The 25,761-nt window shown below is 33.8% G+C and overlaps 1 protein-coding gene across 1 annotated transcript; it reads left to right on the forward strand.

Annotated features, from left to right (window-relative positions):
* The first annotated feature begins 2,673 nt into the window (after positions 1–2,673).
* LOC145268665 (zinc finger BED domain-containing protein 4-like) lies at positions 2,674–17,575 on the forward strand. Its single transcript, XM_080124152.1, has 2 exons — positions 2,674–2,788; positions 15,203–17,575. The coding sequence occupies exon 2, from the start codon at positions 15,438–15,440 to the stop codon at positions 17,403–17,405; it is 1,968 nt and encodes a 655-aa protein (XP_079980278.1). The 5' UTR covers positions 2,674–2,788; positions 15,203–15,437; the 3' UTR covers positions 17,406–17,575.
* Positions 17,576–25,761: the final 8,186 nt, after the last annotated feature.

Genomic DNA, 25,761 nt, shown 5'->3' on the forward strand with positions numbered 1-25,761 from the left:
TGACAACAGATTTGATGTACGTGTTCCATTTTAGATCAGGAGTAAAGGTCAAACCCAGAAGTTTGTCAAAACATGGAGCCTCCCCAAGACGAGAGCCATCCATTTCAATTGATGCCAGATGGGGATCAGAGCGTTGATGATGTAAAGATAGAAGCTTGGTTTTGGATGCATTAAAAGTGACCAGCCACCCCTTCCCCCATTGTACCACGCGCTCAAGATCAGAGGAGAGAGAATCAGAGAGAACTTTGTCATTTACAGCCTTTGATATGTTGCCATAGATGGTCGTGCCATCGGCATAGATGTCAACGAATGATTTAAGTATGTGTTTTGGGAGATGATTGCTATGTGTGCATTTGGGTTGACAGCAGAATGAGATCCGCTCCATGTGGAGTTGGGCGCCAGGTGTGAGTCATCTGAACAAAATGCACTTCCCCTCAACAACATGCAATGCAGTTCCGATTTTTTGGAGTTGTCAGCTTATCCTCATTTTGGAACGACTGCTGTAGAAACAACTGATCACTCATTCTTCGATTGCTGTAAAGTCTGCCGGTACTGGTTGTATGTCAGCGAAGTGACAGCTCGCATTGATCCGAAGCTATGCTCACTTAATTACCGTATCCAATGTCATTGACAACGTGAGGCCGCCGTGGGACCTTAACAGACGAATGGTCTACATTACAATCCTGGCTGTGACAAGAGTGGTGATTTGGACGTTGCAACTGCAAAGTGGTCACGGGGGGGGGGGTATCTTTTTCTAATCAGGATCTGATTGCTTTCTTTAAACACCAACTACAGGTGCAGCGCAGATGTGAGAGAAAAAGGCTGCATTGCGCAGTATTCGACAGAAGATGGATATACGTAGCAAGTCAGTGTGTACGAAAAGGAGCCAAATTTGAATACATGTTCCCCGCCTAGGTGTGGAGCGTGCAGTTCCGTCAAGTATGATGTAACTTTTACTTGGTTTTTTGTTTTGTTTTACGGCATATCAACCCTTTTCAGGTTATTTAATGCCGAATCTGGTGATTTTGAAGAACGAATTTTGTAATATAGTATATTTGTTTTTTAAGTCGTATTCTATTTAACCCATAGTTGGGACCCTAACAGGTGCTACCACTCCGGGTCAGAGTGGACCTGGGAGCAATGGCAATTAAAGGGTGGCTCCACACTCCCTAAGGCCTGCAAGCTGGGGCCCTCACCATCGGATATAGGACCATGTAACTTTTAGCCTCTTAGCTAGCCGAGTGAGTGCTTTCCCTCCTTGACTAGGAAGGGAACCTCCAACATCCGCACCCCCTTCAAATTGAAATTTTTCTTTTCACTCCCCTCCCTCTGAATTTCACCCATCTTGGAAAGAAAGAAATCAATCACTAACATTCCCCACTCACCCACCAATTTTTCTTTTCTCCCTTTCGTTCCATCTAGAGGGCATTCTAACCTAGAGACTGTCCTGCAGGACCTGAGGTTCCTTTACAAACCGAAGTGAAATGGGCGGTCTATCGATTAGACGTGGTTGGAAGGGTCTTACTAACCACGTTTTAATTTTCCCCCCCACCTTCAGCACAAATGAATTATCGTATCATTATCTTTTTCGTTTTTATACGATTGGGCTCCAAGTAGGAGATCCTCGAGTGCGAAAGGGTGAATGCGGTGTTATGGTGAAATAGGATGCTAGTTAAAAGAACCTTATGTTTAGTCCTAGACAAGGATGACCAACGACCCCCATTTTTGAGTTGGCCCTGTGCCTAAGTTTTTTTTCATGTTGAATTTTTATTGTATGTTTAACCTGAATAAAAGATTTGAGACCTCAAAGTGTAGTATCTGTTCTGATGCTACACTTAAGTTAATTTGTCTTTAATCAATAGAGGGAAAACTCTCTATACAGAGACAATTATTATTTTTGGTCCCTATTAGAGGGTTCCTTTTGCCCTTCTTTTGGGGAGTTAGTTTTCCCTCCACATCAAAAACGACCTTGTGTCACATTTTGTTTCCGTGGGGAAGCAAATAAATACCAATAGAAAAAAGGGTTTTTAATATGAATATCAAAAAAAAAAAAAAAAAATTATAGGAATATAGATTACTAGTATTTCAGCTCGGCGTTGCCCGGGTATTTGGAGGTGTAAGTTGAACAAAAAAAAAAAAAAAGCGGTAAATTTTTTTAAATTTGACCCCTATTATGACCCCTAAACATTTATTGCTTAGGGCTCAAATCAAGTTATTAAGTTAGATCCATGTCCAAGGAACGAACCTATATCTAAAATTTCAAGTGTTTAGACGCAAAATTGTCGGAGGAGTTTGGTAGAGTTCTCAAAGGTCAAATCGTTGAACTTTGACCCCTTAACAGCCAAATTTCTAGCCAAAAACAGATTACAAAGATTTTCCCAAATCTCAGTCCCTGTATATCAAATTTCGAGTCTGTAGACTGAAAATTGACACTTATTACGTACACAGACGCACACACGTTCACTTTTATATATATAATAGAATAGATATGTGGAGAGGTTGCGTATGAATACATGTGAAGAGTCCTGAACGCAAGAAAAATGTAGTTCCAGCATTTAACAATAACATTTGAATTGCGCCTTTTTTGTTTCATGAAGAATTCAGAGATTTTTTTTTTTATTCAGTAGGGATATACACCGATAAGCAAATTAGGCGATTGACTAATAGTAATTTAGAAAAGTTAAGTCCCCTTTTTTGCTTGCTGGAAGAAATTCACCGAAGAGACATGCACCGTCTACACCGTATTTTATTTTATCTTTGTGCGACTGACCTGAGTTTTTATGCAGAGGTAAGCATATGGAAAATTTCTACCCTTTCACTACCTGTCGAATTAACATTATTATTTTGGGGGCAATTCGGAAACTTAACTCATTATTCTAAGGGAGGTAACTCAATTTTATTAAGAGATTTAGGTGCTAATGCAGAGAGTGCAGAGTGACCACTGACCCGCCCTATTTTTTTTTAAATCTTATTTCCACGTTTAATTAAAGTTTTATGGGGTTTTTTTTATTATTCAATTGTAAGGTTAAAGTATAGAATATTTACAAAACACCCTCCCCATGTTAAGAATGGCTTTTTAAATAATAGCGTTATTTATTTCAGCAGGGATCACTCTGCATGAGTACCGAGATTTATTCTTTTTTCCGTACGAGAGTTTCGGAGGCTTAAAACCAAAGAAGAAGAAAAAAAATAGGGTTTGTATTACACATAGATCCGAAAAAGTTTTTAAAAAAACAAATATATAACAAATGAATGTTATCAAAGGCAACATAAGTTACTTTTCTACCAAACTGGATATATTTTCCGTGTTTTTATTCAATGTAACATGTTTATTCTGCTCGAAAATCATAGTGTTTACCGATGTAATTGAAAATTCAAGAAAGTATTCATAGTTAAAAGTAATTACGGAAAATGGGGGAAAATTTGTATTTCTCTAGATGTGAACACCTTGACGATTGCGAATATAGGGGACATACTTATCTCCTTTTTCGACACTTATAAATGGCTGACATATTTATAAGACCTATAGCGATGGACTTTTTAAAATAAAAATACTAGTAAGATGCGTTGGTTGACCATCTTAGAAGTTGGGTATTATAATAAAACCCAACTTTTTAAAGGTGGTGACCCATCTTCTTGTCGAACGAATTCTGTTTTTGGGTAAATTATTTAGAAACCGGGGTTGTTTTTAGATCCAAAAAAGTTGTCAAAAAACAAATATATAACCAATAAATGTTATCGAAGGCAAGATAATTTACTTTTCTACCTAATTGGATAATTTTTTAAAAAAGTTTTTATTTAATGTAACATGTTTATCAGCTCGAAAAATATCGGGGTAGTCGGGGGGGCACTCTCTGGTAAACACGCTAAGCTTGGGAAAACGAGTTAAAACTAAAAAAATACACAAAATACTGTTAAAAACCCACCGAATATATGTCCGCCTATGTCATATTGAGTGAGTAAACACGGTAAGCTTGGGAAAATGAGTTAAAACTAAAAGAAATACTGTTAGAAACTCACTCAATATGACATAGGCGGACATATATTCGGTGGGTTTTTAACAGTATTTTGTGTATTTTTTCTGGCAGAGAGCGGTGCCTGGTGCCCCGCCATTTGCAATTTTCGAATACATCGGTAAACACTGGGTAAAATCCATTGAAAGCGGTCGGTGGTTGAGAAAATAAAGCTGTGTACGCATTAGAAATGTTTCTTTTCTGTGTCTTACGTTATACATTAGTACATTAGGGGTCATTTCGAGTTAAAAGTTTATTTACTGCACTCATCTGGACTAGAGAAAATCATGATTTAAATGTGTATGTCTCGTCTAAATAACTAACGATAATTCTCTGATATGGCCGACCAGACGGGTGATCAAAAAGTCGGATCGAGCGTACCGGAAAACGAAATGAGACTAAAAAAAACACGGCCAAAAAAAAAATTATCCACCAAAAAAATAAAACAACAAATTAATATGAAAAGCGCAAAGTTCAAGCCCCCCCCCCCCAAGGCCAATTGTCAATTTGATCTCATTTCGTTTTCCGGTACGCTCGATCTGACTTTTTGATCACCCGTCTGGTCGGCCATATCATAGAATTATCGTTAGTTATTTAGACGACACATACACATTTAAATCATGATTTTCTTTAGTCCAGATGAGTGCAGTAAATAAACTTTTAACTCGAAATGACCCTTAATGTACTAATGTATAACGTAAGACACAGAAAAGAAACATTTATAATGCGTACACAGTTTTATTTTCTCATATACCCACCGACCGCTTTCAATGGATTTTACCAAACACTGTATGTTTTTCGAGCTGAATAAAAAAGGTGGTAGTGCAGATAGTGATCCGCTATTTTTTTAAAATCGTATTTCCAAGTTTAATTAAAGTTTTATGCTTTTTTTTTAATTCAATTGTAAGGTTGAAGTATAGAATAAGTACAAAACACCATCCCCATGTTAAGAATGGCTTTTTAAATAATAACGTTATTATTTACGGCGGATTCTGCAGTTCTGTCTGCACTAGTACCCATTTATTTGTTATATATTTGTTTCTAACCTACTTCTTCGAATCTGTGTACGGTAATACAATCACAAAAACAAATATATAACAAATTTTATCAAAGGCAAGATAAGTTACTTTGGGTTTGTATTACTGTACACATAGATTCGAAAAAGTTGTCAAAAAACAAATATATAACAAATAAATGTTATCAAAGGCAAGATAAGTTACTTTTCTACCAAACTGGATATATTTTTCGTGTTTTTATTTAATGTAACATATTTATTCAGCTCGAAAAACATAGTGTTTACCGATGTATTGGAAAATTCAAGATGGCGTCTGATTCTCTCTTTAACACGGTAAGTTTGGGAAAAGGTGTTATAAATAAAAAACCGGATAAAATACTGTTAAAAACTCGCTGAATATATGTTACCGTGACATAGGTTGACATATATTCGGCGGGTTTTTAATAGTATTTTATATAGTTTTGTATTTATAACACCTTTTCCCAAACTTACCGTGTTAAAGAGAGAATCAGACGCCATCTTGAATTTTCCAATATATCGGTAAACACTGTTTTTCGAGCTGAATAAATATGTTACATTGAATAAAAACACGAAAAATTATCCAGTTAGGTAGAAAAGTAACTTATCTTGCCTTTGATAACATTTATTTGTTATATGTTTTTTTTTTTTTTTTTTTTTTTTTTTTTTGACAACTTTTTCGAATCTATGTGTACAGTAATACAAACCCGTTACTTTTCTACCTAACTGGATGAGTTTTTAGTGTTTTTATTTCACGTAAAATGTTTATTCGGTTCGAAAAACAGTGTTTATCGATGTATTTGAAAAATACAAATGGCGGCGAGGTCTCTTTTGAATAAGTTAAATTTGGGAAAATTAGTTTAAACTAAAACATTATACATTGTTTTACAAAATACTGTTAGAAACTCCCCAAATATATGTCGGCCTGGTACTAGTGCAGTGAGTGCATTTATTGATCCTTGCTGAAATAATGCTATTATTTAGAAAGCCATTCTTAACAGGGGAGGAGGGTGTTTTGTACCTATTCTGTACCTTACAGTTTAATAAAAACAGATATAAAACTATAATTAAACTTGAAAATACTATTTAAAAAATAGCGCGGATCAGTAAGTGCACTAGCACCTTCGGCCCATGTCACGGTATATATATATAACAGTATTTTTGCATAATTTTTTAGTTTGAACTCCTTTTCCCAAACTTCATGTGGTAAACAGTACCTCGCCGCCATTTTTGTTTTTCAAATACATCGATAAGCACTGTTTTTTTTTTTTTTTTTTTTTTCGAACCGAATAAACATCTTACATGAAATAAAAAAAACTAAAAACTGAACCAATTAAGTTGAAAAGTAACTTATGTTGCCTTTGATAACATTTATTTATTTTGGTAAATTTTCAGATTAGGTCCACTCCACCTCCACCTCCGCAATTTTCTTATAAATGACGACTTTTATAGGTTTTCGACTATGCTGAATACGCAAATCGCATTGAAATTTTGTAGAAATAAGTAGTTATTATCGAGATATAAAAAAGTTGTATTATGCATTGTATTCTTTGGTGGCCATCTTTTTTACGCCCGTGCACGCGCGCCATAAACAAATCTACTCATCTATGACTGGCACTGGCGCGCGTGAAAAAAGATGGCCGCCAAAGAATACAATGCATAATATATCTCGATAACTAATTATTTCTGCAAAATTTCAATGCGATTTTCGTATTCAGCATAGTCGAAAACCTATAAAAGTTGTCATTTAAAAGACAATTGTGGAGGTGGAGGTGGACCTAATCTAAAAAATACCTTTATTTTATTTATTTATTTATTTTATTTTATTTTTTTATTTTTTTTTTGACAACTTTTTCGAATCTGTATTTAATGCAAAATGTTTATTCGGTTCGAAAAACAAGTGTCGAGATTTATTACAAGCACGAGAAAAAAATAACCGTGTGGTATGTCTTATATCTTTGAAATCTCGACAATGAATTAAAAATTATACAAAATACTATTAAATAAATTTGGCAAAATTCTTTGCTGCATCCACGTAAATTTTGAATTCTTTTTTAATTTAAAATGGAAATTGTTTAAAAGTTGATTAATTTTATTGTTTTTTTTTTTTTTTCAACTTTTTTTTTTTTTTATACTTGCCAAGAAATAACATTTTTAATTATTTACTTACAAACATTTTGAATTTACACGCGCGGATAACTTTTTGGTAAATTTTTGCATGAGGTCCAGTGGTCCACCAGTTGTATCCCCCCCCCCCCCCCCGTCAAATGCTTGCTAAATTTTTACGTTTACAGTTTTACGTTTGTCTTAAAAGACAATTCAGATAGGTTTTCGAGTATGCTGAAAACGAATATCGCACTTAAATTTTTAGCAAATAAAATGTTGGCGGACCTAAACGAGCTTCCCCCCCCCTCGCTGTAAATTTAATTCCATTTTATGTTTGCTTATTTTTTTCTGCGGATTGTTGTCTATGACAGACTTAACTTTCATATTAGCAGGAAAAAAAAAATTAGGGATTGTGTTACTATACACATAGATCCGAAAAAGTGGACCCCCCCCCCAAAAAAAAAAAAACAACAAATATATAACAAATAAATGTTACCAAAGGCAAGATAAGTTACTCTTCTACCTATCTGGAAAAGTTTTTAGTATTTTTACTCACTTTAAAACGTGTAATCGGTTCGAAAATCATACAATGTTTATCGGTATATTTTAAAAAGCAAAATGGCGGCATACTCGTTGTTGAACATGGTAAGTTTGGGAAAATGAGTTAAAACAAAAAATATATACAAAATATTGTTATAAACCCACCTATTATGTCAGCCTATGTCACGGTAACTTATATTCAATATGATATTGAGTGAGTTTCTAACAGTATTTTGTATATTTTTTTTTTTTTGTTTAAACTCGTTTTCCCAAACTTACCGTATCGAACAGCGAGCATCATGCCGCCATTTGCATTTTTCATTTTTTTTTTTTTTTTTTTTTTTCAAGCTGAATAAACACGTTACATTAAATAAAATCACTAAAAACATCCAGTTAGGTAGAAAAGTAACTTATCTTGCCTTTGATAACATTTATTTGTTTTTTATTTATATATATATATATATATATATATATATATATATATATAATATAATAAATTATAAAATAAAAAATATAACACGGAAATTACATAATTGTCGATGCAATAATTTATTTCAACCTTATGGTATTTTCAAGCATCTAAATCAGACAATTACATTTTTGATACTGAAAAAAAGAAAAGAAAAGATCGGGCTTCGACCCTCAAAAAACCAGAGGGTCGAAGCCCGATCTTTTCTTTTCTTTTTTTCAGTATCAAAAATGTAATTGTCTGATTTAGATGCTTGAAAATACCATAAGGTTGAAATAAATTATTGCATCGACAATTATGTAATTTCCGTGTTATATTTTTTATCTTATTGCTCTGTTTACCACATTGAGCTCTCATACCCGGATTTCCTCTGGATTTATGGATTTATTCCATTATAACACATATATATATATATATATATATATATATATATATAATTTTTTGACAACTTTTTCGCCACTTACATAGTATTAGAGGTGTACCTATTTACAATGCCTCCCCACGGGACAGTTAGACACCAGGGTCGATTTTTAACGTGGAGAAAAACAAAAATAAAAATTGTCTCAGTCGTAAAGGATTTTTCCCCCCACTAAAAGAGAACGAGAAATGGAAGTGCTGCATCTGAAGAACAGATACTACACTTTGATCTTGGCCAAAAACAAACCCAAAGTGTATTTAATGACTTAACGTGGGGGATCACTTTTCAATTTTAACGTTCTATTAAATTGATACCCCACTTTGCGGTTGTTATTCTTTATAAAGTTTACATATTAACATTTCATTTTACACAACAGCAGATACGTGACGCAATAAGGAAAGTTATGCTGATTGACCGCAAATGGGGTATGGATTTAATAGAACGTTACAATTGAAAAGTGACCCCCCCCACACACACACATTAAAAGTCATTAAATAAACATTTAAAAAAATTTTCCTGCTAACATGAAACAATAATCCGCAGAAAAATAAAACGTGAAAAGGAATTAATTTTATAGCAGAAAGGAAAGCTCGTTTAGGTTCAAGTATTTTTCCGGATATTAAGCACTGTCATTGCTGGTGGCCATCTTGGTGCGCGCACATAGTTTCTCAGAGTTTTAAGAGCGTGTGCATCAAGATGCCTACCAGCAATAACATAAGAAATGGCATTGTTTAATATTTGGAAAATTTAAGTGCAATATTCGTTTTCAGCATACCTGAAAACATAATGAAGTCATCTTTTTTTTTTTTTTTAAAGAAAATGTTGAGGCAAAAATTTACTAAATGCTTTTTATGTTTTTATGTAGATCAAAGAATTTATGCATCTAAAGTGCATATTTACCCCAAAACGTGTCCTATTTACAAAAATGTTCAAGGTTATATTTTTTGTAGTTAATGTTAGAAAACTTTGTTGCATTAAATAAAGTAGTTGAAAAAAAACTTCCTCGGATGTTTTTTTTTTTTTCAATAAAAATTACAATTGATCTCCATTTATCATTTTCTTCCTTTGTTAGGTTTAGCATCCCTAATTCTCGTATATAAAAAAAAAAAAAATAATGAACAAATCTCTTGGTAAAAAAGTTACCTCCCCTAAGAACGAGTTAAGCTTCCGAATTCCCATTTTGGGTTATCTTCAAGTTTAGTCTCGTTGACAAACGATTGTAAAATTTATGTGGATTTGTCCATCCTCTGAAGACTATGGAGAATTCATACCTTTTTTTTTTTTTTTTTTTTTTCCCCCCCCGTCTATATTAAAAATATATTCTATTTTTAATCATTAAATATTTTAAAAATAAATAAACGGACAAAAATATATATTATACATGATGCAGCTAAACTTTGTTGGCACCCTTCTCAGTAAAGCAAATTGATTTTTTTTTTTTTTTAATATATATATATATATATATATAAAAATCGGTATGTTTTACTAAAACGCCTTTTTTAATAAAGCAAAACGATTTTTTTTTTTTTTTTTAAATATATATTTAAAAAAAAAAAATTTATGCTTTACTGAAACGCCTAATTTCACTTTAATATTTGAAAAAAAAAAAACATAAAAAGAAAAACCCAAAAAGTAAAAACATGTATTTTTCAAAATCTTCACCAGCAGCCAACGGGTCCGCAGAAATCCTTTTACAATCATTTGTCGATCTTAACTATTTTTAACTTAATTCCTTATTCATAAGTACACAGAAGAATTTGATCGTTATGTAGTTTTACTTTTATTATGCCGCAAGGAGTGATGATCCATTTAAGTGGTGGGAGAAGACACAGGAGACCTTACCACTGCTGAGTAAATTGGCTTCAAAATATTTAAGCACACCACCTTCATCTGTGATGAGTGAGCCGCTCTTTAGTACAGACTAGCGGGGGTACCTGGCGTTGCCCGGCTGTTTAGAGGTGTGTGTTGGGGGTGGGTAAATCAAAACGAAAGAATAAGCGAAGTAATAACCCTGTTTGAATATTATAAAAAAAAAAAAACATGCGAACGTGATGGGTGGGGTGGGGGACCCAAAAACGAACGATATTAAGTTCTTTAAAAAATCTGGAAAACAAAAAGACAGCGGACGCGAAAAGTGTATGTGTGTGGATAGATGGAAACTAAAAGTAATAAACATTAAATATTAAAAACAAAAACAGACAAAAGTTTAAGGACGAAGGTAGCCTTGAACCCAAAGCCTTGAGGTTAATAGTCTGATGACATAACACGACACCGCGAAGGCAGTAACTTTAGATGAGTCGAAAATAAGTGTTTATAAACCCAGGTGGTTTTCTAGGTCAAATCTCATGCTATAGCAGCAGCAGGAGGAGCAGAAGAAAGGAAACAAATTCACAGCGCAAATTTTGTAAGATAAAAGTTGCTGAAATAAGACTTTTACGACGTCGTTCCGTAATTGTTACATATCTAGATAGCATATAAAAAATTATAAGAAATAGTAACAACCCCGAGAATCCTGGTGAAAAAAGCCTTTGGCGGACGGACACACACACACACACACACACATTTTCGCTTTTATATATATATATAGACTAGTGGAGGTACCCGGTGTTGTAGGTGTGTGTGTTGGGGGGGGGGGTAAATCGGAACAAAGAAAGTTAACGGTAGTGATTTTAGAAATGGAAAAATGTCGGGAGGGGCAGTAGGCTCGAACCCAGAGCCTTGAGGCCAATAGGCTGAGCCTGAACACCTGTGCTACGGCAACAGTGGCAATATAAGAGTGATTAAAAAGTGAGTCAAGTCGAAGTGGTTTGATTCACAGGTGGCCACTTAATAAGGTCATTGCGAGAGCGTTACGAAGACATAAGCAATGGCTATTCAGCAGTGACTTTTTAGTGCGGGATAGTTTTTAATGATTTTTTTTTTATGTTTATTATTAGGAGAGGAGTAATAAAGCAATTGTCTGATATAACGGTGAAGCCAACATTGGCCGATCGAATCGAGTTTTGCGTTTTTTTTTTCATTATACCGAAAAATGACAGCAACACGCGGCAGTCCAAAAATGTGGAATATTTAACGTTTCAAAGTCGGGCAAATTAAATAGACAGACAACCAAACAGGGATTCTCGCGTCGGTTAGCGCATACTTCTGAATCATAATATCTCAGATTCGCGAACGGATATTGTCTTTTTTTTTTTTATTCCCGCCATCCCATCGTGTCGGCTGTTTGTCTTTTTTATAGAAATAAAGCGAAACTAATCGAACGTAACAGGCAGCGCCTGGCCTTCGGCTGGGTAGTATCTGTTCTGTAATTGACCCTTGGTCAACGTAGGGGGACACCCTTTATACTGAGACAATTACTATTTATTTGGATACTGCCAGAGTGTCCCCTTTTTGCAGGAACTGGTCCCCCCTCCCCTCGCATTAAAAACAACTTTCGTGGGAGGTTTAAAGCAACACCATTTCCGCAAGTCATCTTTACATTTCCAGTCGCGTCGTGGCGTAGCGGTAAGACGTCTGGCTTTCTTTCACTTTCTCTTCCACTTTCACGTAGCAGGTTCGAGCCTGCCTGCCTGCCTACTACCACATTTTAAAATTTTATATACCTCCAAACACCCGGGCAACGCCAGGCACCCAGCCAAGTTTTGGTTAATCTTATTATAAATTTTCCTAGTGCCTGTCTGTCTTGTTTGTGTGTGTGTGTGATGCGGTTTATCTCAGCCTAGAGGCAACCCACCCAGGCAAGTAAAGTACCGAGATGAAGCTTATGACCCAGCGGATGTTTTAGTGATATTTATATCCATGTTTTGATGTATGGAAATGCAAAAAAAATAACGATTTACTAAACGTTTTATTTACTGGATATTTTTTCCCGTACAAGGACCCAAGTTTGCCTAGCTGTGAAGGCAAAAAGCTATAATAGTGGCAAGACATTTAACAAATGTAAAGTTGAATTATGTTAATGTGTCGAAACTACATTACAACTTAAGAGTATTCAACTTTAAATACTGATGAGAGCAGCTAACAAGAATGGATGTGGAAGCAAAGCAGAGGTAATCCCCGCAGCATGCTCTGGTGTAAGCAGAACTGTAGCTTATAATTATTCACTTAAGAATTGGAAATTATATTTTGTAATTTTCATTTAATAAAGCAAAAGGGGGGGGGCAAAAAGCCATAATAGTAGCCAGCTGGTTATAGTCAGCTAACGTACTTCCTAACCTCCTGCGTGGCTGCTACTGGAAGTGGTGACAAGGTAAATCCGTTCCTTCATTTTTATTGTTCTTCAGTATTTCTGTTGTGAAGTGATTGATTGAAATATAAAAGGACATTATTGAGAAGTATAATAAAAATTAACAAAATTATAAAGATAAAAATAACAATTAGACTTTATTTGCAGTTTTAATAACAAAATTTTTTAAAAATAAGCTGTTTTATTTGAATTTATATAATGTTTATGAAAGTATAAAAAATAAAATTATTGAAATCAAAATAAAAATTTCAAACCTCATAAAAAAAACGTATCCAATACATAATATTCCCCAAATAGTTTTAAAGTATTTTAAAAAGTGTTTTCGATAATTCTTAAAAGTAAATTTTTCACTTTTAATAACAAAATTAAAATTTTTTTATGAAATTATTGAAAACCGAATAAAATTTCAAACATAACAAAAAAAAAAAAATGTATCCGATAAATTTTAGCAAAATAGTTTAAAAATATTTGAAAAAGTGTTTTCAATAATTAAAAAGGAAAAAAAGTTAATTTCAATAATCTATAAATATAAAAGCGAAAATGTATGTATGTGTGTTCGCTTTTTCTGTGTGTCTACAAAAGGCTTCTTTCAGAGAAGCGGTCGGTCGGTTCACAACTTTTTGAAACTTTTTATATCACATAAATCGTAATATCTCACAGTTAACAACGAAGCTCGCCTGTCTATTTAATTTGCTCAATTTCGGGAAGATAAATATTCAATATTTGTCGCTCACCGCATGTGGGTTAGTCTTTTTCCTATAACATCTTGGGAAGCGTTCCCGCAGTAAATACTATCCCGCAGTCAAACTTGACCTCATTAACTCATTAAAACGGGCACCTGCCAAATCCAAGTAATTAAATAAATTCAAACGTGTTTCCGGTAGCATCTCGCGGTGGCTCAGTGGTTAACGTCGCACTTTTTTTTTTTTTTTTCACACTTTAATTTACAACTTTGCCTCAAGGGTTCGGGTTCGATCCTCATACTTACCTACCAAAACATTTTTTTTTTAAGCCCCCCCCACCCCACCCCCGGAGTTTCCACACACCTCCAAACACCCGGGCAACGCTGGGTACCCCTCGCTAGTTCTTAATTAAAATAGACCAAAAAACTTTTCAATGATTATTTAAAAAAAAAAAAAAAAAAAAAAAAAAAATTGGGAAAACATAACAAAAAGTACAAGAGAGATGGAGGTATGAAAGAGAAAAGGAAAAGAAATGATTTGCCTTGTCATTGCTTCTAGAAGATGCCATGCCGGAAGTTAGGAAGTACATCTGATCTTAAATAGAATACGTACATCAAATCTGTTGCCAAGGCCGCTGGAAAAATGGTCGGATCCTTCTATCGATCCAGTAGATATCTCACTGCTGATGCAATTCTCTATCTATATAAGAGCCATGTACGTCCAAGGATGGAGTACTGCTCCTATTTACAATGCCTCTCCACGGGACAGTTAGACACCAGGGTCGTTTTTTAATGTGGAGAAAAGGAATAAAAATTGTCTCAGTCGTGAAGGATTTCTCCTCCACTTACAGAGAACAAGAAATTGGAGTGCAGCGTCTGAAGAACAGATACTACACTTTGATCTGTGATGGAGTACTGTTACCACATCTGGACAGGAGCTGCTAGAAAGGACTTGTCCTGCCTTGTTAGAGTTCAAAATAGATTTCGTGGCCTTGTGGGAGATGTCCTTTTCTCTTCCCTGCAACCTCTATCTTGCAGAAGAGATGTTGCGAGTGAGTTTGTCTCTATTTTATCGTTATTTTCATGGAAAGTGTTCGACTGAGCTTCAATCTATGCCCCCCCCCCCCGCCAAACTTTCACAAGAAACACTCGTCTAGCTGAAAACACTATCAATAATCTCCCCTCCCCCCACTCTTTATCTATGCCTAAGCCTAAACGTAGATTCCATGAACAAAGCTTCTTTCTTAGAACTGCACGCCTGTGGAATTGTCTTCCGTTTTCCTGCTTTCCAGCTGTCTATAATATGGTTGTCTTCAAGCCCAACGTGAACAAGTTTCTGATGAGCCGTTCCACTTAAGTTAACAAATTTACCGAACTTCCATTACTATCGATTACTATATTGTCCTTTTGACTACTCTACACTCTTTAACCCTTATCCTTGAGTGGCCTCTCGGCCTTGATAAGTGGTGACGCCTATGTAAAAAGAAAAAAAAAGTACATAACTATAAGTTAACCAGCCAGGCACTTAACAAATGTCAACTTAAATTGGCAGTTATTGTGTTAATGTGTCAGAACAATCTGAGTCACTGTATTTAAATTGACAAATTGGGAAACTAATCTTGAAGATAATCTTATTTTATTTATTTTACTTAAAATCAAATTTAAATCAAAGAAAATTATTACTCTATCTTTCAGTTTTCACATTGAGGAACTGTATGGTCAATTGCAACTGCGGGTGAACCGAAAAAAAAAAAAAACGCATCATCAATCATAATCTTGTTTCTCATTTTTGGACGTGTGCAACCAGTACATAATTTCATTTTTTTTTTTTTTTTGGTTTAGATATTTTAATGAGACAAATTACTAATTAGATATCGGGCATAAGCAATTTAAATACGTAAAAAAAAAAATTGATTAAATATTAACCGCCATGACGACCAGTTTCTGTTGGAAGTATTTTGATGTCAATCCCGAGAATAAGACGACATCTATCTGCAAGTTATGTCAAGCCGTCTTATCAAGGGGAGGCAAAGCGGCCAAGTCTTTTACTACAACTAATATGTTAAACCATCTTAGAAAAATTCATTCAATAGAAACGGAAGTTGCTGATAAGAAAAGAAAACACAATGTATACTTAGGGACAGACATTCCAGGAACAAGTGGCAGCAACTATGAACCGCCAGCGAAACACCAAAATACTACAGAATCAATATCTGTCGAGGAAATCTGGGATATTAATGATCACAGGTCACGAGAGATCCATTATCGGATAGGAGAAATGATTGCTCTTGATCTACAACCATATTCTTTAACCTCTGACATTGGATTTAATAGGCTTATTGCAAAACTTTGTCCAAATTACAGTATTCCATCAAAAAAATACTTCACTGAAAAAATAATTCCAGATATATTTACAAAAGTAAGGAAAAAAATCCAATCATCTCTTGATAAAATTAACAGCATTTCTTTAACTACAAACATTTGGACAGCTACAACAGATAATACTCCGTTTCTGAGTTTGACAGGTCATTGGCTTTCGAATGACTTTGAACCCTGCAGAGCTGTGCTTAGAGTTGTTCCATTCCCTGGTGCGCATGCAGGTGCAAGAATAAGTGAAGAATTGCGCAAAGTTTTGGATGAGTATAAAATCTCCAATAAAGTTTTTTTAGTCTTGCGAGATTCACGAGCAAATATGGTTGCTGGTGTCAGAGAATGTGGCTTAGAATCACTATCATGCTTCATAGATACATTGCAAGTGTCGATAAATGATTTGTTATTTTCCCAACAAGCTGTGAAGACGATCATTACAATCAACAGAAATATAGTCTCTCACTTTAATCGCTCTCCACTAGCTATTAGCAAATTAACTAAAATACAGGATCAACTTAATATGGCAAAACATAAGCTCATTGAAGATGTGACCACACAATGGGATTCAACATATTATATGCTGAAAAGGAATTTAGAACAACAAAAAGCTCTTGTGATGTATGCCGTTGATAATAAGATTCCTACGTTAACGACTTACCAATGGGGATTTGTTCAAAAAATTGTCCAGTTACTGAGCCCATTTGAGGAAATCATCAAAGAAGCAAGTCACAGAACTTCAACCATATCGATGATAATACCTACAATTTTAGCTTTGAGGTTATTTCTGTCAAAAGCTGTCAAATCTAATTTTGATATTTCTGACTTTAGTGGAATCCTTCTTGCCATTGTTGAACAATTCATTGAATCAATGGAAACAAAATTTTCGTCTTATCTAAATGATAAGAACTTGTGCGTGTCTACTTTCCTAGATCCAAGATTTAAAATCCAAACAAACGATATGGAAAACACCATTCAGGACTGGATTCTGCATGTTCTGCTTTCTACTGGCGATAATAATGAAGTGGAATTAGGATACACTTTTTCAAGCTCTGCTGTGGGTCAAGAAGATCAAAGTGAAATTAAAACTGTATCTCTTTCAAGCCTGTTTGATGAATTAGCTTCGAATAAGTCTACAGTAACAAGTCTAAACTTAGAGCAAATAGAGGCCAAGTTAAAGCAAGAGATTGCAACCACAACAGAAATAGAAGAATCGGCACCTGAACACAAAAGGAGCAACTCTCTTATTCATCAGTGCACAAAAGAACTTGACCATTATGTGGCTTTACCACTACTCGCTAGAGATGATGATCCATTTCAGTGGTGGAAAATGACGCGAGAGACCTTACCACTGCTGAGTAAACTGGCTTCAAAATATTTAAGCGCACCATCTTCATCCGTGCAGAGTGAGAGGCTCTTCAGTACAGGTGGTAATGTGTATGAACCTACAAGGAACAGGCTGTGTCCGGAGAATGGAGAAACTCTAATGTTTCTACATTACAACTTGAGAGTATTCAATTTTAAATACTAAGAATAGGCAGCAAGAATAGGAGAAGTAGAGCAGCAGCAGGTGCAGAGCAGAGGTAATCATCGCAGCATCCTCCAGAACTTCGGCTTATAGTAATTTGCTTAAGAATTGAAATATTTTGTGATTTCATTTAATAAAGAAAAAAATAAAGAAAAAAAGGCAAAAAGCCATAATAGCAGCCAGACACTTAACAAATGTCAAGTTGAATTGGCAGTTACTGTGTTAATGTGTCAAAGCTATCTGATGAGTCACTTGGCATTGATGAAATGGTGTAAATTTAATAGGAAAGAGAAAAGTAATTAATTGGCCGATTAGTCAGTGCACCCATATCGAAAAATTCCTGTGTTTTTTGGTTTTGTAATTCTGAAAGTCAAGTTTGGAAAAAGAAAACCTGGTGTTTATTTAGAATTTAATTAATTAAAAAAAAAAATGCAGAAAAACCTTTGATGTGCATACTTATCCTAGAGCGAAGATGTCATATTCCAAAAATCACATAAATTGCTTTTATTTTTTTTTTTTTTTTAACTGAGAAAATAAAAACTTCTGTAATAGGAATTTAAATACTAAATTGCACCCATTATAAGCAAAAAACAATTAAAAAAAAATTTTTTTTTTTTTTTAAATGAATTAAAATCTATTAAAATCCATTATTTTTTAGCAACTTCCCCCCCCCCCCGGAAAAATAAAAGCCTGGATTTTATCATATGAAAAGCAGAATAATAAAAAAAACTTTTTCTATTTTTAATAGAATTTTAAATTTTCCAAAACCACACCATTCACTGTCATTTTTGCCTCTATCGCTAAAATAGTTTTTTTTAAAGGTTTTTTAACCAAATAATTTTTTTTCGTCTAAATAAGATTTAGGATTATTTGCTAGCAGTATCAGAATTTTGGGGGAATTTTTGACACCCCTAACAGAAAACTGCGATTAAAATATAGAAAACTCGTAATTTCTCTTTCTAAAGTGGGTTATTTATTTTCTTTATAGAATATGCTTCCAAAATAAACTATTTAAGTTGTTTAAAAAATAATAGAAATATTATTTTTCATTGTTTAAAAAACATTGTTTACAAAGTGCGTGCGCTCTGGGAAGCCATTTTGTTACGTAGTGAAATCAATTGATTTTTATGAGATGAATATTTTTCAATTTTTAAACTTTAAAAATCTATCAAAATTTTCCTATTCGTTCAATTGTTACGTTTTTTCAGGGTGAATGTAAAATTTTATGCTCTTTCCGATAAACTAAATATAATATTTTAGACAAATGTTGTTTTATAAATTCACCCCCCCATTTTGGAATGTCTATGAGAATTTTAATAATTAATTTTGTTCGGCACGTTTTATATATCACAAATTGAAGATAAAACGAATATGAAAAAATATTCTAAGTCCCTGAATTTCATATAATTCCAATGTTTTATATCACTATAGATTTGCATAGCGAAATTAATAAAAAAACAAAATTTGGGTTTGTATTACTGTACACACAGATTCGAAAAAGTTGTCAAAAACAAATATATAACAAATAAATGTTATCAAAGGCAAGATAAGTTACTTTTCTACCAAACTGGATATATTTTTTGTTTTTATTCAATGTAACATGTTTATTCAGCTCGAAAAACATTCAGTGTTTACCGATGTATTGGAAAATTCAAAATGGCGCCCGACACTCTCTTTAACATGGTAAGTTTGGGAAAAGGTGTTATAAATAATAAACTAGACAAAATACTATTAAAAAAACATTGAATATATGTCAACTTATGTCACGGTTACATATATTGAGCGAATTTCTAACAGTATTTTGTCGAGTTTATTATTTATAACACCTTTTCCCGAACTTACCGTGTTAAAGAGAGTCGAGCGCCATTTTGAATTTTTCAATACATCGGTAAACATTGTATGCTTTTCGAGCTGAATAAACATGTTGAATAAAAACACGAAAAATATATCCAGTTAGGTAGAAAAGTAACTTATCTTGACTTTGATAACATTTATTTGTTATATTTTTGTTTTTTGACAACTTTATTGAATTTGTGTACAGTAATACAAACCCCAAAATTTAATTATAGTTTAAAATTAAGTATGGATGCCTAGACGGGACTAAATAAACTTAATTTAGACATGTATTTTTAACGTTTGATTTGACGATTAAGTGAAGGATTTAATTCTTTTTTTTCATAAGCGATATATATATATATATATATATATATATATATATATGTTGCCTACATAACCCTGAAGTTAAGTAACGATGAGGCTGGCCAGTACCAGATGGGTAACCATTTTGGGAATGCTAGGTGTCATGTGTTGAAAAATACTCTTGCATCTTCTATTACGGTTGGGCCACCATAGGTGAATAAACAAGAAATTGCTGGAAGAAATTATCATATTTTTAGCAAAATACACAATTATTTATTGATTTTATATATATATTCTTCAAAGCATTTCCTATTAAATGGTATCTTAGCAATATTGTGCTCACTAAAAGAAAATTATTAATTTATTTTCCAGATTTAAGTGTTTTTCGCAAAAAATAATGAAAAAGTTTTTTTTTTTTTTTTTTTTTTGTTGCTAATCTGAAAGATAATAATCATTAACATATTCAATGAATTTCACACTTCAAAATGCAAAAGGTGAAAATAAAACATTCAAAATTCCGATTTTCAACCTTAAAATCTAATGTGTGCGTTTTTTGTTTTGTTTTTTTTAATTTTTTTTTTTTTTTTATCTACCAGGTCTATATGGACAAATTTATCTCTAGTTGACCTTTTGACAAAATGTTTTCGTTTACTAGCCAAATATAAAAGTTACTAGCCAAACCCACATGATTTTTAGAATATGACATTTTCGTTCTATGACAAGTATATGCATCATAAAGATTTTTCTGGTTTTTTTTTTTTTTCTAATAAGTGTAATTCTAAATATACAACAAATTTTATATTGATATTTGAAGCTATAAACATTTTCTTGAAATGTTTTTTTTTTAAACAGCCTTCGTTAAAAAAAAAAATAAACTTTTATTGTTTAAATAATTTAACTTTGTTCATTTTATTTAAAAAAAAAAAAGTTGAAAAGATATTTTTCACTCAGTAGTGAGTTTTGGAAGATTGTCAGCGGAAGAAACACAATCGCCAAAAGATAAGCGCTTCATTGTTTCTAGTCGCCACTTTGAAAAATCACTCGCAATGTAGAGCCCTGTCTACAATCCTCACTCTCCCCACACTACAATATATTTTGCTCAGTTTCGGCTGATTATTTTAAGCATATTTGTACCCACAAATAAAGAAGGAGGATAGACAAAAAAAATATTAGTATCGATTATGAAAAAAAAAAAAGTACATTTATAACATTATAACTACACCATTCTTCATTTAATCGGTGAAAATTTCGTATTGATTGGATGATTACTACATTTTTGGTAGATTTTTAGTCGCGTGCAAGCGACTCTATAAGTCGGTCCGTCCGTAACACTTTTGTGCTTGGCCTTTTTGGTTAAGATCAAAGGTCTATTGTAAATAGATGCTGTTCTTAGCTTTTTAAGCTTTTCTTGGCCTTTTGGCCAAGACAAGATCAAAGTATATTTTCCAATGAATTGAACTTTTTTCACACGCACACACATTTTGATTAAAAAAAAAAAAAAAATTTTTACACACACACACACACACACACACACACACAAAATAATTGTAAATATATTCTTTTTTGCAAAAACGCTGGGGGTTTCATTAGTTAGTTTAGAGTCCACAGAGTGAATGAGGTATTGTGGTAAATGTTGCCAGTCAAGAGTAAAGTCGCCAAAGACTCCAATTTCACTTTAGTAACAAAGACCCTGCAACACTCCCCCCCCCCCAGATCTTAAAGGGTCTTGTGCCTAAATTTGTTTTGTAAATTTGAATTTTGCTTTTAATTTATTTTAATTTTACATTGAATTATTTTGATTGTAATTTTCATTTTCACAAAATAAATTATATATAAAGATCAAAGTGTAGTATCGTTTCTTACTACATGCTGTGACTTATGTTTGTAACTTTGTGATATAAAGTGGGGGATCACTTTTCTGTATTAATATAAAATGATCAACCACTTTACAACCAGTCAGTCTCAAAGCCATTCAAGTCATTCTCCAGATCATTCAAGTTGTTTTTGAAGGATTCCAGTTATTTTTTTAAGCATTCAAGTCATTCTTAAGGTCATTCAATTCAAAAATAATAAACTAGACAAAATACTGTTAGAAAACAACCGAATACATGTCAACTTATGTCACGGTAACATATATTGAGCAAATTTCTAACAGTATTTTGTCTAGTTTATTATTTATAATACCTTTTCCCAAACGTACCCTCTCCGAGAGAGTCGGGTGCCATTTTGAATTTTCCAATACATCGGTAAACACTGAATGTTTTTCGAGCTGAATAAACATGTTACACTGAATAAAAACACAAAAAATATATCCAGTTAGGTAGAAAAGTAACTTATCTTGCCTTTCATAACATTTATTTGTTCTATATTTGTTTTTTGACAACTTTTTCGAATCTATGTGTACAGTAATACAAACCCTGAATTTCAATTAAAACAAAATTGCCATGTCAAAATTATAACATATCCAACAAGTATAAAGTAGAAAATTGATTATGAATGAAAATAAATTTCTAAACTACAGGGTGTTCCAAAAAGTCTTGGGTATATTTCAAGTCCTAACATCTGCTTGAGTGAGAAAGAGTCCAATGACTTTATTTTCCAACAGGATGGGGCGCCACCATGCTGGAGCCTCCGGGTTAGACGGTTTCTGAACACAACACTACCAGACAGATGGATCGGACGATCTGGGTAAAATGATCACAATCTCATACCCTGGCCTCCCACATGTCCAGATCTCCCGCTCTGCGACTTTTTTTTTTTTTTTTGTGTGTGGGGATTTGTGAAAAAACTGGTCTATGTACTTTGCATTCCAAGAAACGTAAATGAGCTGAAGGCCTAAATAACAGAAACTGTTGCAACCATTGACAATGCAGTGCTGGGACACGTTTGGCAAGAATTGGATAATCAGTTTGGTGCGTGCCATGTGACTAATGGTGCTCACATTGAACAATTTTGAACATTCCATGAAAACCTCGAGATTGCAAACTTTCTGAAGAACTTAATAGTTCTCGAGATATTCAATGTGAAAATGTGCCCAAGACATTTGGAACATCCTATATGAGTTACTTCAGGGTTGCCAAATTGATGTTTGTGAAGCCAAATTTCAGTGTGGCTTTCAAAAATTGTATTTGCACTTCTAAAAAATTTGTCTTTAGTTTAAATTTGTATACAAAACTAATCTCCCATTCTAAATTTTGAAAAAATTTTTTTTATTTTTTCAACATGTAATCACCCCCACCCCCCCAAAAAAAATTGGAGGGGTGTGGGTTGGTAAAGATACTTGCCTACAAATTACCAACAACTAGCAGGCTGCCTGGCATTGCTCGGTTATAAAATGATGTATTTTGATTATGCAGATTTCGTATTTATTATATACTAGTGAGGGGTACCCGGTGTTGCACGGGTGTTTTTCGGGGTATGTGAAAAAAACGCGAAAATGTGGAAAAAAACCGAAGCCTTCACGACGCGCAGTTGGAAAATAGTAAAGTGTTAGAAAAGCGTTTTTGATTGACGTGACGGCGATAGGTATTCAGCAGTTACGATTTTGTGCGGAACAGTTTTGAATAAATCGGTTTGTTTGTTTTTAAAAACCCGCTCCCTGTTTATATAGGAGGAGCGAAATGAAAGCTACAGTCTGATATGACGAAGTCAACATTGAACAAACGTTACTTAGTTCTCTTGAGACAACTGGCTTTCGGCCTGTGATTAGGGTCGAGTTTCGCTTTTTTTTATACCGAAAACTGAATGTAACGCGTGCCGATGCGGGGAAATGTCGAATAATTAACGTTTGAAAGTCAATAAAATTAAATAGACAGGCGAGCTCCGTGGGTAACTCTGAGATATTACAATTTATAGATGATATAAAAAGTTTTAAGAAGTTGTGAAGCGAGCAAGCGCTTCTCTGAAAGAAGCCTTTTGTGGACATCGAGGAAAAGCTTACATACATACATACATTTTCGCTTTTATATATATAGATGATTAAAATTACATAGAAATAAGGTTAGAATTTCGTGACATTTTATGATCCTCCTTGCAGAAAACCGGCCAGTTCCCCCACTTAGCATTAATCGTTTTAGCTAATTTCTCGATATTTTTTTTCTCGAGAGTCCAATCTTCATTATGGTACCAAATTTGTCATTGTTTGTTGCGTCTGTCAAAAATTTTAGGCAGACATGTGTACATGCATACAAACATATTTAAATAGCCAGGTGAGATTTATATAATAGACTAGCAAAAGTACCCGTCGTTGACTGGGTTCAAAAACAGCCTACAGAAAATAGACTCTGATTTATGAAAATACTAGCGGGGGTACCCGGCGTTGCCCAGGTGTTTAGAGGTGTGTGTGTTGGGCGGGGGTGGGGGTGGATCAAAACAAAAGAATAAGCAAAGTAACAACCTTGTTTAAATATTATATATATATATATATATATATATATAAAAACAATGTTAAAACTTTTTAAAAAATCGTTGCCCAGGTGTTTGTGTTGGGGGGGGGGGCTTTTTTTTAAAAAAAAACAAAAAAAAACAGTTTTGGTAAGTCGTTAGGATCGAACCCGAAACCTTGAGGCGAAGGTGGAAAAGAAAGTGTGCAAAAAACCCGCTCGGCCAGCAAGAAAGAGTAACTGAAACACGTTTTAATTTATTTAAGTATTAAAAACAGAATTGACACGTTACCTCCTTAATGAGGTCAAATAGAAGTAGCGGAGTTAACTTTTACTGCGGGGCAGCTTTTGGGTTTGTTTACCCAACTTTGGCTGGTTGTTTCCCCAAGATGTTGGGGAGGTGGGGGACTACCTCCCCATAAAAAGGGGATTATCCAGATTGAATAGCAATTGTCTGATATAAAGAGTTTGACCTCACATTGATCAAAGCTGATTGCTTCTGGACGTTCCCCAGTGCGATTGCCGGGAACAGTGCCTTAGCTTTGAATTAGTTTCGGTTTTATACAAAAAAGCTGAACGAACACAAGACTGGCTGAAATAGCAAGAATTTTGTAAAAATCGACGTAAATAAATCTAGACACAATGCACGTTCGCAAATCGTACATATTATGATCTAGGGGATATATAAACACTTCTAAGACATAGTAACCCCCCCCCCCGATACCCCCCCCCCGAAACAAAGCCTTTCTTGGGCATATAAAAACGCGCACGCCCGTTTTGCCTTTTATATATATAGATTGATCCCAATGATTTAAAGTTTAAAAAAAAAAAAAAAGAAACTAAAAGGTTTAGCTTACGTTATACTTTTTTCCTTGATGTTAATATTTGAGCTGTGAAGATGTTTGCTGCAAGGCTAAAAATTAAAACATGAACCAATAGCTATTACATTATGCATGCATATTCGTAATGCTGTCGTTTGGCCATCACCTGGCAAATTCGATTTTTTTTTTTTTTTTTTTTTTTTTTTTTTTCACACTTTGTACAGATTTTCCCTGGCTAAAACCCAAATATAAAGTTTCGCACAGCTATGAAATACGCTTAAATATGATATTTTAATTTATCTAGAGTTTGTATATATTATTATAGTCATGAATTCAAAAGTAAAAAAGAAATATTTAAATGCCATCAGCTAGAATCAAAGCTTGTGTCGTTACCACTGTACCAATGTGACATGCATATAAACCGATTAAAAAAAAAAAAAAAAAAACTAAGATGAATATACAAAATGTATAACGATTTTTTTTTTTTTTTTCAATTTTGACCCCCTTAAACCAATTTTAACCAGCTAAAAAGACTCTTAAAAGAACGGTCCGTAAAAAAATCCAATCATTTGATGCCCCTAACGCCAATCTGCAATTTTTAGTTTCGGAAGAGATAGTTTGAAAATATGGAGACAGACTGACAGACAGCTTTTAGATTAATTAGATTTAGGTTAGATTAATAAAGAACATTTTCCATTTGGATTTTTTTTTTTTTTTTTTTTTTCCCCCCTTTTTCCCAGAAAAAATTGGCTTTCATTATTTTTCTAATCTGGCAACCCTGAGTTACTTTTCTTGTGTTGATGTTCCATGTTCAAAACAAATATACCCAACCATTGTGTCATAAATAGGACTAAGACAACAGCATATTTTTTCCTTGTTTTGACTCTCTGGTATATACCCATTGATGTCTTATGTTTTCATGTAGAGTGATGTGATTCTCGGTTGATTATACTCAAGAATAAAACCAATGAAAAGAATATGCTGTTGTACTAGCCCTGGTCATAAAATCATGATTAG

Source organism: Euprymna scolopes, chromosome 44, assembly GCF_053919585.1.
Source record: "Euprymna scolopes isolate OS-2025 chromosome 44, ASM5391958v1, whole genome shotgun sequence".
Taxonomy (NCBI): Eukaryota; Metazoa; Mollusca; class Cephalopoda; order Sepiida; family Sepiolidae; genus Euprymna; species Euprymna scolopes.